At 39.3% G+C, this 18,483-nt stretch overlaps 1 protein-coding gene across 10 annotated transcripts in view; it reads right to left on the bottom strand.

Moving 5' to 3' along the window:
- Positions 1–18,483, bottom strand: part of CNKSR2 (connector enhancer of kinase suppressor of Ras 2) — a 223,420-nt gene that overhangs the window by 61,592 nt on the left and 143,345 nt on the right. For all 10 annotated transcript variants that reach the window (XM_074906110.1, XM_074906092.1, XM_074906062.1 and 7 more), the window contains 2 exons: positions 2,956–3,004; positions 1,941–2,113 (listed from right to left, as the gene is read on the bottom strand). In XM_074906110.1, the coding sequence (XP_074762211.1) occupies positions 1,941–2,113; positions 2,956–3,004 (222 nt within the window). The remainder of the gene's footprint in view (positions 1–1,940; positions 2,114–2,955; positions 3,005–18,483) is intronic.

Consider the following 18,483-nt stretch of genomic DNA (forward strand, 5'->3'; position numbering starts at 1 on the left):
CTGTGCCTGGCAAGACATAGAGCAGATCCTCCTGGAAACTATGCTAAAGCACCTGAAAAATAAGGAGGTGAGTGGTGACAGCCATCATGGCTTCACAAAGAGCAAATTGTGCCTGACAAAAACTGGATAACCCCCTTTTACAATGGGGTTACACAGTTGTTTAAGAGCAACTGACGTCATCTACCTGGACTTGTGTAAGGCATTCAACACTGTCCTGTACCTTGTCCCTAAATTGGACAGATGGATGGACCACTCAGTGGATAAGGAATTGGCTGGCTGGTCGCACTCAAAGAGTCAATGGCTCAATGTCCAAGTGGAAAGCCGTGATGAGTGGCGTTCCTCAGGGGTCACTATTGGGACCGGTGTTGTTTAACATCTTTGTTGGTGACGTGTACAGTGAGACTAAGTGCACCCTCAGCAAGTTTGCTGATGACACCAAGCTGTGTGGTGCAGTCAACATGCTGGAGGGAATGGATGGCATCCAGAGAGATCTCAGCAGGCTCAAGAGGCAGGTCCATACAAACCTCATGAAATTCAACAAGGCCAAGTGCACAGAGGTCGGGGCAATCCCATGCACAAATACAGGCTGGGCGATGGATTTAGAGTAGCCCTAAAGAGAAGAACTTGGGACTGTTGGTTGACAAAAAGCTCAACATGACCCAGCCATGTGTGCTTGCAGCCCAGAAAGCCAACTGTATGCTGGGCTGCATCAAAAGAAGTGTAGCCAGAAGGTCGAGGATGGTGATTCTCCCCCTCTACTCTGCTTTCCTGAGATCCCACTTGGAGTACTGTGTCCAGCTCTGGGGCCCCCAACATAAGAAGGACATGGACCTCCTCAAGCAGGTCCAGAGGAGGGGCACAAAGATCGTAAGGCGACTGGAGCACCTCTCCTCTGAACACAGGCTGAGAGAGTTGGGGTGGTTTAGCGTGGAGAAGAGAAGGCTCTGGGGAGACTTTATAGTGGCCTCCCAGTACCTAAAGGGGTCCTATAGGAAATCTGGAGAAGGATTTTTACAAGGACATGCAGTGATAGGTCAAGGGGTAAAAGTAATGGCTTTAAACTGAAAGAGGGCAGATTAGATTAGATGTAAGGAAGAAATTCTTTATGGTGAGGGTGGTGAGGCACTGGCACAGGTTGCCCAGAGAAGCTGTGGCTGCCCCCTCCCTGGCAGTGTTCAAGGCCAGGCTGGACAGGGCTTTGAGCAACCTGGTCTGGTGGAAGGTGTACCTGCCCATGGCAGGGGGGGTAGAACTAGATGATCTTTAAGGTCCCTTCCAACACAAACATATGATTCTATTTACTAATGAGATAAATAGGGTTTAAAATTAAGTTTTCCTAACTCACTGGCAAAAACTTTTTTGCTAAAGCTGATATAAATAAATGTGTACCAAAGCAGAATATGTTGCACAATCAAAGCTGTACACAATTCAGTTGGGCTGCTCAAGTGCTCAGCATATATGAGGACTGAAATCATATCAAAAGCTACAAAGAAGAAACGACAGGAGAAGACAACTGAGGAAAACAAAACATCTTTCTTAATTGCCAGAGGTTTTGTGATTTGACTAGCACAGATAAATGAGGAACACCAGGCAGTACATCATTATAAAGTTTACATTCCCACAACTAAAGTTGAGTGACAGGATTAAATAACTATTTTTTCCCTTTAAAGAGTTTGAGTATAGATTTATTCTAAACTGGTGAGAGCAGGACACAAGAAAGTTGTGTTATTTCTCCTCGTAGTAAAAGGTGTATTTGAAGGATCAAATATCTCCAGACTTTAATGGCAATTTAGTCAGGCAGCTAATATTAACTTCAGTATGTTTATTTGGGTGAATAAAGTTATTCATATATATAAGCACTCAAAGCACTGGCTTCCTACTAAATCATGACAACAGCACTACACAGGGTATTTGTTGAGACAGTGAGCACAAATGCTTACCTCTTCATTGATATACCAATAAAGTGATGTATCCTTTAGGACAAACCAGTATTTTTTCCATTTCTGAGAGAAATAACTCTTGGCATCTTTCTTTTTCCAAAGCCAGCCTTCACAGTCTCCTCGACCAAGATCTTTACATGAGATCCGTCTTTTGCTTTTACCAGGAATAGGAGCTGAAAATGACAAGTTGATGTGAAAGCATTTGACTTGTCCACTAAATCAACAAGACAACTAGCCAGACAGCACTATGTATTTGCTTAAGAAAATGAAATTAAAATTTCAACCTCAATTTGCTATGAATAAATTATTATAAGCATTCTATTTTGACCAAAGTCTATGCAAGGCACCATAAGTTAAAAATCAAACCAAACCATGTTTAGCACTTCACAGAGCTCATATTTTACGGGTAAGACTAGGGAAAAAAAAAAAAAAAAGGCAACAGAGAAAGAGAAGACACAGAGAAAAAGAAGGCAAGATATTTAAAAATAAGATAAATGGTTATTTGTCATTTTCAACAAATATTTCCCATCAGATTAAAGCACACAGCATATAAATTCATGTACTTTCACACTTGGCTGCCAAATACAACTATGTAAGTACATCACAGGTATTCAGAAACCTCTCTTTACAGCTCCTTTTGCAACTAAACAGTTCTTAAGGCCTTTGTACTTTTAAATCAAAGGAGGACAATTTACTATGATATAAATTACCTGACATCTTAGGTAATAAGCAAGGGCTGCAGTAAGTCATTACATGCACACAGCTGGAAAAAACAGCCCTGGCCCCAAAGAGGCTAGTCTAAGTATTGAAAAAAAAGACAACAACAGATATATGCAGGTAGAGGATCATTAGGAAACTATGAGACTAATGGACTAACACCTTCTCAACATGATCAAGTGAACTAAACATTGGATTGGAGCTTACAAGTTCTAGTTCCTCAGATATTGCAATACCATAAATATTAACGTTGGCAATTCCCCTCCTACCAACACATGAAAACGAATTTAATTTTTACCTTTGTTCTTCTTTTTACTTTTCTGCTGTAGAGAAGACTGCTGAAATGTCTACAAGAAAATCAAAACGGAAGAAGTGAAAGTACAGAGTTTATATTCAACCACATCCATATCATAAAAGAAGTGTAACATTGTGAACACTGAAGTCATCACCAGGTAACACCAGCCAACAAACTTCTAGGCCTAAGAAGAAAGGTAATTTTAGTTCATCTGTTCATAAGGTTGTAAAGCAAAAGCACACAGTGAAACATCTTAAAATAGACCACATATTAGTTTGCCAAAACAACTGAAGTTTCTCTCTAAAACGATTGCTTTTCTCTCATTCTGTTAATAAGGAATGTCTCCTTTGGTTAGTATGTTAGTGAAGCTACAAGGCCATGTATTTCTAATACATCGTCTGATTAAGGTCTTCCTGATGTAAATACACAAATCTGCAAATTAACACATTGCCTAATGCAGGTGTGAAAGCATTTATATGATGGTCTTTAGAAAATCAGACAACTTGCACAGAAATTGACAAAATATTATTAAGGACACCAATAAAATTTTGCTAAATCACAACTGGGAAAAAGGCTCCCCAAAAAATATTCTGAAATAGAAAACACTTTATTTTTTACCAGAGTTTGACTGGAAGTATTTCCCTCACAGAATCACAGAATCATCTAGGTTGGAAAGGACCCTGGAGATTGTCTAGTCCAACCGTTCTCCTAGCACAGTTCCCACCTACAGCATATCCTTAAGCTCCAAATCGACCCGACTCTTAAACACCTCCAGGTATGGGGACTCCACCACCTCCCTGGGCAGCCCATTCCAATGCCTAACAACCCCTTCTGGAAAGAAATGCTTCCTAATATCTAGTCTGAACTTTCCCTGGAGCAACTTGAGGCCATTCCCTCTTGTCCTGTTGCTTTCTACTAGGCTAAAGAGGCTCAAACCCAGCTCTCTGCAACCTCCTTTCAGGTAGCTGTAGAGGGTGATAAGGTCTCCCCTCAGCCTCCTCTTCTCCAGACTAAACAATCCCAGTTCCCTCAGCCGCTCCTCATAGGACATGTGTTCCAGACCCTTAAACAGCTTTGCAGCCCTTCTCTGGTTATGTTCGAGTAACTCTATGTCCTTTTTGTAGTGAGGGGCCCAAAACTGAACACAGGAATCGAGGTGCGGCCTCACCAGTGCCGAGTACAGGGGTAAGATCCCTTCCCTGTCCCTGCTGGCCACGCTATTGCTGACACAAGCCAGGATGCCATTGGCCTTCTTGGCCACCTGGGCACACTGCTGGCTCCTGTTCAGCCGGCTGTCAATCAACACCCCCAGGTCCCTCTCTGACTGGCAGCTCTCCAGCCACTCCTCCCCAAGCCTGTAGCGCTGCTGGGGGTTGTTGTGGCCCAAGGGCAGCCCCCGGCATTTGACCTTATTGACACTCCTCCAGTTGGGCTCAGCCCATGGCTCCAGCCTGTCCAGGTCTCTCTGCAGAGCCTCCCTACCCTCGAGCAGATCAACACTCCCACCCAGCTGGGTGTCATCTGCAAACTGACTGAGGGTGCACTCGATCCCCTCGTCTAGATCATCAATAAAGATGTTAAACAGGAGTGGCCCCAACACCGAGCCCTGGGGGACACCACTCATGACCGGCTGCCAACTGGATTTAACTCCGTTCACCACAATTCTCTGGGCCCGGTCGTCCAGACAGTTTTTTACCCAGTGAAGTGTGCGATTGTCCAAACCTCGAGCAGCCAGTTTCGCCAGGAGAATGCTGTGGGAAATGGTGTCAAAGGCCTTACTGAAGTCAAGGTAAACGACATCCACAGCCTTTCCCTCATCCAATGAGCAGGTCACCCTGTCATAGAAGGAGATCAGGTTTGTCAAGCAGGACCTGCCTTTCATAGACCCCTGCTGACTGGGCCTGAGCATCTGTTTGTCCCTCATGTGGTGCATGATGGTGTTTAGGATGAGCTGCTCCATCAGCTTCCCAGGCACCAATGTGAAGCTGACAGGCCTGTAATTTCCTTGATCATCCTTCCGACCCTTCTTATAGATGGGTGTCACACTGGCCAATTTCCAATCAGTCGGGACCTCCCTGGTCAGCCAGGACTGTTGGTAAATGATGGAAAGCAGCTTGGCGAGCACCCCAGCCAGCTCCTTCAGCACCCTCGGGTGTATCCCGTCTGGTCCCATAGACTTGTATGTGTCTATGTGATGCAGTAGGTCACTTACTGTCTCCTGGATTGCAGGGGGGTTGTTCTCCCAGTCTCTGTATTCTGGCTGTGGAGGCTGGATTTCATCAATACAACTAACCTTGCTATTAAAAACTGAGGCAAAGAAGGCATTAAGCACCTCAGCCTTCTCATCACTTGTTACCAAATTTCCTCCTGCATTTAGCAGGGGATGGAGACTCTCCCTGGACTTTCATTTGCTACTGACATACTTATAGAAACTTTTCTTGTTATCCTTGATTGCAGAGGCCAAATTAATTTCCATCTGGGCTCTAGCCCTTCTGATTTCCACCCTGCATAGCCTCACAGCCTCTTTGTAATCACTGTGAGTGGCTAGCCCCTTCTTCCAAAGGCTGTAAACTCTCCTTTTCTCCCTGAGTTGCAGCCGAAGCTCCCTGTTCAGCCCGGGTGGTCTTCTCTGGCGTCGGCTTCTCTTACAGCACCTGGGCACCGCCTGCTCCTGAGCCATTAACACTTCCTTCTTAAAGAGCGCCCAGCCTTCCTGGGCCCCTATACCCTTCAGGAGAGTCTCCCAGGGGATCCTTTCAAGCAGGTGCCTAAGCAAGACAAAGTCAGCCCTTCTGAAGTCCAGGATGTCAGTCCTGCTTAGCTCTCTCCTGACCTCTCTAAGAATAGAGATTATTTCATGATCGCTGTGCCCTAGTCGGCCTCAAACCTCCAGCTGATCCACTCCCATGAACCAACCCATTGCCTTGGAAATTATTCCTTCCTTAGTGCATTAAAAATGGCAATACACATTAACACATTTTATGGTAATTTCTGTTACAAAACTTTGACTCACATAATCACCATCATCTAGTGAATTTTTTTAAAAAAATAATTCCGTAACTAAGCACTCAACATTTAAAGACATGATTTTAGTTGTTTTGAATTTTAGTTTAAGATAGACAGATTTATCAGTGCTGAAACCAAGAAAAGGCCACAGTACAGTGTCTGAGTACTAAAACCTCTTATTTCAGCTTACCATGAATCAGTACAAAAATCAAAACTTTTGTGACACTTGATAAAAATAAATCTAAGCAAAAGCACTGTGAGCCCAAATCCTGTTCCTAGTAGATACAACAAACCCTCACCCCAACTTACAAGGCTTCCTTTTCAAGTCAAAGAGCTGCTTTATCTTTTAATTTCCCCCTCCCCACTTCCCGTACACCTGAGCTCACGTGCATGAGACTGAGACTCAGCTTCCAAGGGATGTCTTGTCTCACAGCTAAGACATTCTCAAGCAGCAAATACTAACATGTTTGTGGGGATAAATTACCAGCAATGCAACAATAATTAAGTGTAATATAAAAAATTAACTGACTCGGTAGATGTGCTGATCCCTTGTAGATCATATCTGAAGAAAGCTACTCAACAGTACTGCCACCTCAGATGGTCAAAATAGGCCTCCACTGGGAAGAAAAAAGGAGCCCATTTGTTTTCATTCTCTGGCTCCTGTCCTTTTTCTTCTGCTACCAGTAGCAACTCAATCAGCACCAGCCCTCAGCAAGTCAAGACATCAACACCATCCTAACTTACATCATGTGAAATATTTCAACCCGTGTAGGACTAAGACAGATCTTTATGGCCCAGGAATAACAGAGTGACTGGGCAGAAGTGTATAAATAACTCTCTCTTAGATGCTTTGAAAATCTTACCTAATTCAGAGATTGAAAAAACACACATATATACACAAACCCAAAATTTTAGCACTTCTCAGTTCACAACCCACACAATTTTATTATGCTGCTTGACTTTTCTGCACTAACATTTTCACAGTGCCAAAACAGAAAAGGAGAACCTCTTGCTTGGTTTTCTTTTAAGTGATTCTGAAAGCAGATGAGAACAATATGAAAACCTTCTCTTTAAATGTTTCATCTGTCAATTGAACTTGAAAATATGAGCTTGCACCTCTCAACTTTTGAGTCAGTTTTTGGGAAGAAAGGGTAATAAAGGGGTATCAGTTTTTAATAGGCAGACAGCATGTAATTTAGACATCTAGCTATTTTTTCATACAGTATGTCATATTATAAAATAGAAAAGATTTATTAAATTCAGTTATTATTCTAAATTAGCTCATTAAATTAAATTATAATTAAGGACAAAATCTACAACCGAGTGAAGTTCTTGGGAACTATTCAACTGACTTCAGTGATTTTAGCAAACACTTTAGATTATTTTACATAGACTTCAGGATTCAAGTTGGTTTGTCCTTTGCAAAAACACCAACTATTTTTTTTTTTTTTACCCAGAAGATGTATAAACAGTATGCATTAGTCAGTGCCATTCAGATTCAAATTCACATGATATGTGATCCAAAAAATGCAAGTGAGGATGACATCTAAAAATGCTTCTTTGGTTGCTTTTTTTAGGAAATCATCGAATGCAATGTGCAGCCTCTTCACAGTTATTAGATAATGCTTAATGCCATTTTCTTAGTGCTGTTTAGAATCACAGAATGATGAAGGAGGTCATTTCCTTCCTCCTGCTCAGAGCAAGGCTTGCTTTGAAGCCAACACTGGATCATGTTCTTCAGGGTCATCTCCAGTCTAGATCCAACAATCTCCAAAAAGGGAGATTCCACAACCTCTTTAAGTGACCTGTCCTAATGCTGGCCACCATGTTTCCCCTTTTACAGTTTAATTCTGTGATGTGGCAAATATGGAAATAATATAAATACTCCTTTTAATGCCACAAACCCTAAAAATATGGTTTCACACCAAAGCCAGAAATTTACTTGTACTAAAGCAAGTTTGCTGCAAGATACTGTTTAATCACCCGCCCACAAGGCCGGATTTCAGCATATGTTCACCACATTTTGATTCCGATACATCTTGAGTTTTGAGAAACTGCTTTCACATACATCTTGTCCCAGTTTCCAAGAATTAATCTCTCCTACTAATTCTGAAAGCAAGCATGAAATAAAATAGAAAACAGCACTCTATATTAAAAAATAGTTGTTAGTAACTCAAAATAACAAATAAAATGAAAACAAGACTGCCACTGAAAGGATGAAATAGATGAATACCTTAACACAAATGGAAATTGTCCCTCCTGAAGAAAGTTTGAAACTCTTTTATCATATTCTGATTTACATGCTTTACAGTCACCCAAAAGATAAATATCAAAACTTTCCATTATCCAAAACCAAGGTGTCACTTGATGTTTAACATATATCAATACTCCCTTGAATACCCTGAGCCTCAGTTTTTTGAATGCCATAATTTTCTCCTGGAATGTGATATTTGAGCTTGTCGTATTTAAAAACATACCTAAACTAAGGCCCCTAACAAATGCATGTCTAAGCAAAATATCAGAGAAACATTTTAAGTATATATATGTCTACCTTTGCTATCAGCAGCCTCCAAAGCACATGCATTTCCAGAGGAAAAAAACCCATCATTTATTAAAGGTATTTTTGGTATGTTTTTGCTTTTTTTTTTTAACAAAAGGTGCTAGTCTACTTGTAACTCTAACTTTCTGAGGGCTTACCTGCGCATCCCATCAGCCAGTGGAAATTCCATTGTGCACATAAGAGCCATAAGAGCTCCTCTCTTCCTGTTCATTACTAAACTCGCTATGTGGGGTTATACTTACTTTAACACTCTTCAAAAGCATTGACAGAGTTCTGAAAGCCCATCAGAAGACTGCACAGCTGTAAATAGCAATCTGCCCTAGGGTATGCCTTTCCATGCTTTTAGGATTATAGTGCTGTAATACAGCTACAGACTAAAACTTCCAGGTAGAGGAGGCTCACGCTAACGAAAGAGGTCACCAATGACCTATAACTGTATTCATACTTTTAGCAAGAAAATAATCACATATAGATGGTATAATCAACAATATCTGCATGTACACAATCATGCATCAGCATCTTCTTATGTGCAACATAAAATTTTCTAGAAATTATTGTGGTTTTTTCTTATCCTCAAGAGTTATCCAGGTTTCTGTCTGCTTTCAGCTCTTGGGATAAAGTATTCACCCTTTGTTAGCACCACTCCTTCTGTATATTTGCTCAGAAGGGAAGCAAGATTGAATGTTAGTCATTAACATTCAGAATGACTGAAAATGTATTTATTATGAAGTACTTAGTAGTAATTTGATACTAATTTGAAAAACATATTTAAATACATATTTCCATATGTTGAAAAACATATTTAAAAATGTGAAATAATTTAAGTTTCAATTAATTTATTTGTTTCATACCAAATACAAAACTTAATACACTCATCTTCCAATACCAATATTAAATTGGAGTGAAACTGCTATCAGGACAGATGAATATTTGATAAAACTCATGTTATGATAAAAGTTAGAAAGTCTCTATTCCAGTTGATACCTCAAATAAAAGTAGAAGACAAATAGACTGGTTATCAAAACTATTGATTTGGGGGGACTGTTTATTCTGCCAGACTTCAAGAGTCAGAGGAGGAATTCTAAAGATTTGCGTTCAAACTATACCTATACAAGAGTTTCTCTAAGATCTGATATAAATTCTTTGTGTGACCAACAGAACATTACATAGATGTAGAAAAAATAGATATATTCTAATAGTTACATGAACCCCTTCATGGCTATAGAATTTGTAGGTCTACCAAAAAAAGACCATAACTCAAGCTTCTCTGAAGATCTAGATTGGCCACAGCAATTAGTACTAAATTTGACAGCTCCTAAAATCCTCTTTCAACTGCTTATTTGTGTCTTCACTTTTCTTCAGAGATTTTCCACTTGTTCATTTCTGGAAAGCTGGAATAGAGAACCAGGTTATGGAAATAAAAATCTCCAATTCTTTTCCCTGAATTTGAGCTCAGTCTGATTGTGAAGGAAAATGGCAGGTATCTTTACAGTTTTTTTGAAAGGTCTTGTCAAATCCAATTTTTCTCAAGCTACAAGTTTAGACACTAAGGAACTATTTACAGCCAGACAGTTCCCCTCTGTCACTGTAAGATCACTTTCTCTAATTTCAGCAAAGTAGCTCATAACATTTCTAATTAGTGGAACTTTCTGTTGCAGATGGAAAAGCCAATATCTGGGAAAAAATTAAAACTGGTGCTGCCAATTATTTGATTGATCTCTCACACTCAATACTTTGAGAACACTGGCAATGTTCTGCTTTCACAGTTTTGATACACCACATATATGTTTCTATGCTTTTGGTGTGTTGAGATCCAAAATTCTGGAGATGAAAGAGTGAAAAAGGGGAAAAAACCTCAAAGCTATTTATATTACATTGTCACACTATCTTTCTCTATTAACAACTCATGCTTAAGGGTACTTCCAACAGATGATTTTGCCAAAATCTTTTTGGTTTACCATCTTGTTTCGTCTCCATTAAGAGTTAATGATAGATAGCATTATTTATTTTCATAGATATTTGTGAAAAATATAGTTTTCAATTACTATGTTACAAAGGTATGATGAGAGACCACCTCTGGCAGCTCAGAAAGTTTGAAACCTCCTGCCAGTCAGCCGCAGAATTTTCTTCACAACAGGTAACTCTTTGTTTATAGCAGGAGCAGGTATTGACCTGTTCTTATGCTTAGCCCTCAAAATAAGCAAAAAGATTACTGTTTATATTCAGCTAGGTCTTGAAGCTAGCTGAGTCCACACAGGGCATTGACAAGGCAGTTTTTGGAAAAAGAGCTGAAGCTGGGCCACACAGGACTTTATTGGTATAGGACAGAAGAGACGAGGCATGACTTGATGCTCTGAAGGAATCTATTACCAGGGTTATGGGTCAAGTGACGCATCTATGGGTGAAATTACACTCAAAGGGGAATCTATTAAAAAATGGGATAAGGAAGGAAAGACTATGCTCTAAGTTATGATCCTATTTAAGAAGGCAAAGACCACTGCCTTGTTTGAATAGTTTTGTGTGTTGACTGGGGTTCAGACACTCCAAACAGTACCTGTGAAAAATCTCATGCTTGGCATATCTGATTTGTCAGTTCATGCAAGGTGTTTTAGGAAATACTTCTGTTCCTGTAATAATGAACTCTAAGATTATTTCAAACCCTACTCTATTCTATTTTCTTCTTATATTTTGCTGAATAATTGTTCATTTTTTATTTACTTCTGGATTTTGAACTTCTCATACATTTAAAATTTTGATTTATCTGTGGCTACAATTCTTTAGTTGACCAAAACTTGTACCAAGTGGCACTAAGTTGTGAATAAAGTACTTGTAATATGCTGCAAATAGCTCTAGCTTACACAACCCTTCTAAAAGTGGGGCTTCACTCTGGATTGGTAAAATGCAAACACAGTAAATGGGTGGTCTGTGTGAGAGAAAATATAATATAAAAGCACAGCAGTGAATTTATGAAAGCAGATCCAGAAATATCTCCTACACTAAAGTCACAGGCTGATGACAAAACAGTCATCATACGTAATTCATAAATCCATGGTCATCTGGAATTAGAAGTGATATACAGACAAAGGACGACACAGTTGATTTAACAGTGCCCTGAAACCTTCAGCCTTGCCTCCCAAAAGCAAAATTATTGAATCAAATTTTGACCTTTTGCTGCTTTGGTGAATGGATATTTCTGTGCTCTCTGCAGAGCTCTCCCTGTTCTTAAGCACACTCTGTAGTAAAGATATCATACCTGGGTTTAAAAGGACAGCGTTCATTAAAGTTCTAGGTAAGTCATTTAATAGTAAAACACAGTATGAACATTATACATGAACAGACTTCTTAAAGTGAGCTTTTGTAGTACAGATAAAATAATGTCAACAAGTGAGGCAGAATCATTACACTAAATATCCTGTGGATATTTCTCTTTTAAATGGCAGGTACCTCAGGTACCCTACACACTATATTCTTCCTCCTCCCTTAGTTTTGCTTTTTCAGAGCTGCAAAAAGGTGTTTCAATACTAAGGCCAAATGAATGAGTATCTGCAAAATTTGGCATAGCATTAGTTTTCTTGGTAGCAGCCAAAAAGTCCATTTCAGATGTGATAGTTTTTTACATTTACCTGACAAACAATGGCCCTGTTCCTACTCCTTCTCTCCTTTCCCCACAGAAGCTTTATGAAAGGCTTCTAGGAAGTACTAGATCTACAGTACATGGCTATGCAATCTATCATGCATGGTCACAGGTCTAACTGTGTTCCTGTATTTTTGGAGCTCTGACCTTGAATTCCCAATGACTTAATCTTGTTAGTGACCACAAGGATAAAGAAACAGTATGTGTCTTAAGAGGAATATGCCAAGAACTTTTTTCTGTAAAAAATGTAGCCTGAGACTGTGAAGCTGCCAACTTTCTAGCTACCTCAGTTCTGGGCAACGGCTACATTACCTGTGCAGGATGCCGTCATTACATAGTCTACAAGGGTTGATAATATCAAAGATTTCTCATCTTTTCATACATCTGTTCCTATAGCTGCTTATCCAAGAAGAATATCCTAGCTAAGGACAGAACTGTGGTTGTCTGAAAAGTGACAGCAAGCACAGCTTTTTTGTTCAGGGATTCTTATTCATCCTCCCATGCCTGAACCTTTCCTGTAATTTGGGGGGGCTCTGTGGCAAATATTGCATTAGTTGGATGCAAATTTGCAGTTGCACAAGCTAGCATGAACTGTTTGTGCAAAATTGATACCATAATGCATGCAAAACTTAGAAAAATTAAAATGTTTTTTAAATCTTCAGGTCATACTGAGAAAATAATATACAATGGTCCCGTTTTCCACCACCAGGCAAAGGTTTTCCTCTTAGCTGTTAAACCACAGGACATTAATTGAAATACTGAAGCAGTAAAACTTCTGGACAATATCAAACTTAAATGAGAGTTCTCATATTCCTCCACTGTCTTTTCGACTGACGGAACAAGGACTGCAGCATTGTCATGCCTGCCTGAAGCAAATGAGGACAAAAAGTTAAACTAGACAAGTGCTGTTCATTAGAATAATTTATTCTGAGATCATGCTTCTGCTCTACATCTACTCTGAAACATGTAATTTTGGTACCTCCTACACTGCTTTTATTGACAGTAAGTAATCTAAGAGAGAAGAGAGGGTTTGAAAACTGTATTCTTTAATGGCAAAAGTCCAAGATGCATCAGTTGTTCCATCACTGTGTTTCAACTGCATCCATTTAAGAAGGAAAAAGAAACGTAATTATCACCCATTACGGAATAGTATTTAATCCTTTATTTTGATTTCTACCCCAGAGCAATTCCCAGTTTCATCTCTTACTGAAGAGAATGGACCAGTCAGAGAACCACAAAACAGCTGAGGCAGGAAGGCACCTCTGGAGATCATTTTACCCAACCCTATTGCTCAAAGCAGGGTCAGCTAGAGCAGGTTGCTCAATGCCATGTCCAGTTGGGTTTTGAGTATCTCCAAAAATGGAGACTCCACAAACACCATGGGCAAGCTCCAGTTAAACAATTTTCACAGTAAAAGTAGTTTTTTTCTCATGTTTACATGGAATTTCCTGTATTTCAATTTATGTCCATTGCCTCTTGTTCTTTCACAAAGAACCACTGAGATGAGTCACCCCATATGCACTCTAGAAGCCTTGTGGATTGCTTGTGCCCTGCTGTGTTGCCTCTCCAGCAGATATCAGTCAGTCAGACAAATCTCTCTCAAACAATGCAATTTCCTCCAGGAAAAATCTGGTTTTGCTTAGAAAATTTGTGTCTCATTCACAGGAAATTTAGTTTCCTCTCTATGTTTAGCTAAACATTAAAACAGTGAGACTATCCAAGCAGATTTTATTCTGAAAGTAAACTATGTTAGAGAGGTGGTCTGTGGTACAGCATGGAATCGATCCTGGACCTTCAGGAAAATAAACAAACTACTGTAAAACACCACAGAAGTCAACCCAAGGGCATTAACAAAATCTTGCATCAGGCCCATGGTCTTTCTAGATGAAAAAACATTAGCTTAAAGGTCCCATGCACACCTACAACGCCTAGGTGCTTACTTATGATGAAAAGAGTACCTACACAGCTCCTTCTGTAGGAGCAGTTACCAACACTTCTCATTGTGTCCCTCAGCATGACCTCTTTCATATTGCTCAGTCTGACTGTGTGACAGAGAAAAGTGCAGAGGATGTAGGTGCTCTGTAATGACTGAGGGCAGAACGGAGAAAACATATTTTTTGCTTTAAGGAAGATATTGTTTGTTAGCACTCGGTATAATATTCTTTCAGTGAAAGAAACAGAAAACTAATTCTGACTTTCAAAAATATTAAGTTTTTGGTGAAAATCAATAAACCAGAAAATTGTACTTTTCTGAAGTTAGGGAGTTTGCAAAGGCTTTGGACAAACAGGAAATCAGTGCACAGTTGTGTGTGAAAGAAGCAGTCTTAGCAAAGGAGATGCACGAGAAAAATTAAAGCCACCCAAATGCTATCCTTGCTCATCTCTAGAAGATCAAACATACAACCCCAAATCTTCTCCTTTTAAGTAGTACTATTCATCAGGAGAAAACCTTATCTACTTGTTACATTACTGTTAAGGACATGTTCTTATAATAATTTCCAGTGCTTGGAGATTTCTTGGCATTTGTACCCTTCAGGACTAAAACGACACTTCCAGAACATAGTGCTTTGTGTCTCGTTATCATTGCACCAGGAATAGCTTCCAGCAATCGCTGTAGTAATAGTTATATATCAGGACTGAATTCAGGTAGCTCTTGAGTATAGCAAGTAACAGGATCTTGAACAGAGAGGAAGTTTCCATGGGGAAATGAGGGAAAGCGCATTTGTACCTCAGCCATTATACATTCTGTTCAAATTCATACCAAATACTTCCATTGCACCTATTAACTGAAGTAGAAAAAGAACAGTTCATCCCAGGATAAAAGTCACATTACTTGCTGGAATTCAGTAAAATTCCCTCTAAGCATAAAATGAAACAGCACTTCTCAGAAGGTGGGGAAATATAACATTAAGTCTTTCTAATTCTGTGTTGGCTATGGTGACCTTATGGGTACAAACCAGCTTACAAAATTAGTTTTACACTTCATTCTAAAGTCAGAATTATGTAGTGTTAGAAATATTATCTACTTGTGTTAATCTGAAAGTAAGGGCATATACTTGAGAAATAGACAAAAAGCAGTTACCTCTATATGAAAAATACGAAGGGTTTTTTCCTCCACAGCACAGTAGCAAAGATGGATTGGCTGACTCAAAAATCAGGCGCTAAGCAACAATCATTTCTTTCCAGTAAAATAGAAACACCTAATAAAACAGCTTCTGTTCAGGAGCTGCACTGCTGCAAAAAGCCATTTTCCTCACAGGTGCAACCATACAATCTCCCATATTATGTGTCAGCAATAGGCTCAAGGGGCCACTGCCATGTAAGCAGGGCAGAGGAATGGGGTAGAGACTCCTGCAGTCAAAACCACTACTTTGAAAAAAACCACTTGTTCAAAAACAATTGTGCAGCTTGTCAGAGTATTCTGATAGAACAGTACATCTGCGCTCCCTTAATTCAAACATTTTCACTGCTCAGTACAAGTTTTTTAGAATGCCAAATTTCATGACGCATGCCAACCAGTGTTTTTGGTTCACTGTTTTCGTAGTCCTGATACCTCCCTTTTCCTTGTGCAGAAAGAAGTACAGTTGAGCAGTCAGGACCTAGACCTAAATTCTCATAGATGTGACAGTCCCCACTGTATTGCAGTGAAAACTTATGCTGAATCCCCTCTGTACAATGCCTGACATACACTTCTCTGCTATAATATGCGGTGCTTAATCTCTTATTAATCGAAAAAAAAAAAAACCTGAGGAACTAAATCACTTATTCTACATTAAAAAAAAAAAAATCTCAACTGTGCTATTGTGATTGTACCAGCTACACATAATGTAATTGCTGGTGTACAAACAATGTTAATACCTACAAAGGCAGTCCTCTGTCAGGTAACAGAATTGGGATACAACCAGGAATGATTAATTGAAATAGATAACAGAAAAAATACAGAATGGGGATGTGAAAGGAAATTAGGAAATGTCCTGAGCTGGGAGATTTATTAGCCTATAGATCTACATCTCTTGACAATGTAAAATTACACTTTCATAGCATTATATCACATGCAGTAAGGAATAAATCTAGACTGGCAGAGGTGGACTAGATGACCTTTACAGTAGCTCTCTCATTTTTAAAGAATTTCCCAGCTTTGTCATGGAAAGAAATCATAACAGGCCATTTTTTCCCTCATGGTCAGATGTGAAAGGTGGCAATAAAAAAAATTTTAAATAAAAATTTTCCACAAAAGTTCCAATTGTGCTTTGTGATAGCCCATAAACTGATCTTACCTCATCTCTGGACCATTTTGCTTTGCTGCAATAGTTAACTCTGGATTTTAATAAAAATGAGAGAGTATATAGAAATAGATGTAAAACCTTCCATATTCAATACTTTCAAATTTCATTTTGGCAACTGCTTCCTCAATAAGAGAAAATTCATAGTATTAACTGCTTCTTTCAAAGAGAAGCAATGCAGATGTGAAAATATTCTCTCATCTATGACAGGAATAATATTCCTCATGAACAATGCAGATATTATTCTATATAATTAAATGAACTTAGCGCTCCCTCCTGAAGAGACAAAATATTACTATTTCACAAAATGTATGCTTAACTAGAACTCAAGTATAAAAATGCATGTGCACATCCACTCTCTTCAGTCTTGAGTTCAAAGTACTAAGAGTCTAGAACTGGCAAAACAAAATGTGAGATTACTGAGGCACTTTCACAAGACGATTTTAGCTAAACAGCAATGAAACAGCAGAAACTATGCGTTAAATATGAGCAATCTGCTATCCTCTCAACTACTGCTGAAATCTCTGTTTTATTGCTCATCTCCAACATTTTGCCATGAAGACAGCAGCCAAGCAGTATAGCAGGTTGGCCACGAGTTTGTGCAGTCTCCATCTTGGGAGGTTTTTGACACCCAACTAGGCAAAGCCCTGAGAAGCCCTGTCTGACCTCAGAGCTGGCCCTGCTTTGAGCCAAATACCAGTGTAGGGAGCTCTGGAGGTCCCTCCCAGTCTGAATTACCCTGTTATCCTATGCACTTTATGCTGGTTTCTGAGGGATTTAGATTTTCTTCTACAGCAAATCCATTAGGAGTGATGCCTTTCTCTTCCTGGCAGGCTAATTATAATTTTGTTCACTTTCTTCCCCTTTGTCCAACATTTTTCTTGGAATTATGACAACTGGACATCCATTCACCCAGTTTACCACCACTGGTCCCATCATTAGCAACAGCAATTCATACCATGTTTGAATGTGGAGTTTAATACATATCTGAATAGTATTAAATGAAGGTGATTAACTGCAATAGCAGAGGACTAGACCCATGAGGCCTCTCTATTCCTATATGTTGATTGTGCTAGTCTAAAAATAATACAATGACATCTTCCATTAGCAAGGAATTTATATGCTGTTTCTCTCCTGCTTCTTGTCTCAGAAATGTTGAGGATTTATTTTGGACTAGATTTTTACCAAACCCAAATGGAATATCTAGATTCATCTTTTAGCACAACAATCTGATGGCTATCCTAATCATTTCCAATTGTCACAAGTACCTTACGGAGTAAGGCATATTTTGCTTATTGTTTAACTGTTTCAACAATTTGGTTTTTTTATATGTCACACATCACTTATGGCATAGATGAAGTTCCTACACTGATTTTAACAACGTAGCTACTATTTTTGTTACTTATTTTGTGCTTGTTATACTTATAAAGTGCTGCATTCCAAGGAAGGAATACATACAGTATCATTTAGATGATTCTTTCTGGAATGAAGAAGCTGGCCAAGGGCTGGAACCACTATCCCAGCTTGAGAATGAGAGAGATGCTGCTCTTCTGTCTAAATCAGATACATAAAACCACAAGTCTCCAGTTGAAACAAACCCAACATGTGCCAATGTGTAGGCATTCAAAGCTGCTTATGGCTAATGAGATGATGAGGGCTGTGGGACTTGACAGAGTTTCAGACTCATGAATGCACTAACATAAGAATTTTCCCGTATGTTTCTTCCTCCTACCCATCTTCATCTTACTGAATTTTTTAATTGTTGTTTCCCATTGTCTCTCAGAGCGAAAGGCTTTCTATACCTTAACTGTACTTGAGGAAGCTGGCAAGAGAAATGGATGCAAGCGAGGTGCTCATGATGCCTTCATAGCAAAATTGGCTATTCTACTCTGCTTTGCATTATACGAAACATTTTACGAGCACTTTTGCCACTGAACAGACTTTGAGTCTTTTAAAAAAACTCCAAATCCGATTATTCTGTATCTTTATAAGCCTATTCAGCTCTGTCTCTACTGCAGAATGGTGAGTTCCTTCCATTTCCACACACG

Source organism: Athene noctua, chromosome 1 (genome assembly GCF_965140245.1).
Source record: "Athene noctua chromosome 1, bAthNoc1.hap1.1, whole genome shotgun sequence".
Classification (NCBI taxonomy): domain Eukaryota; kingdom Metazoa; phylum Chordata; class Aves; order Strigiformes; family Strigidae; genus Athene; species Athene noctua.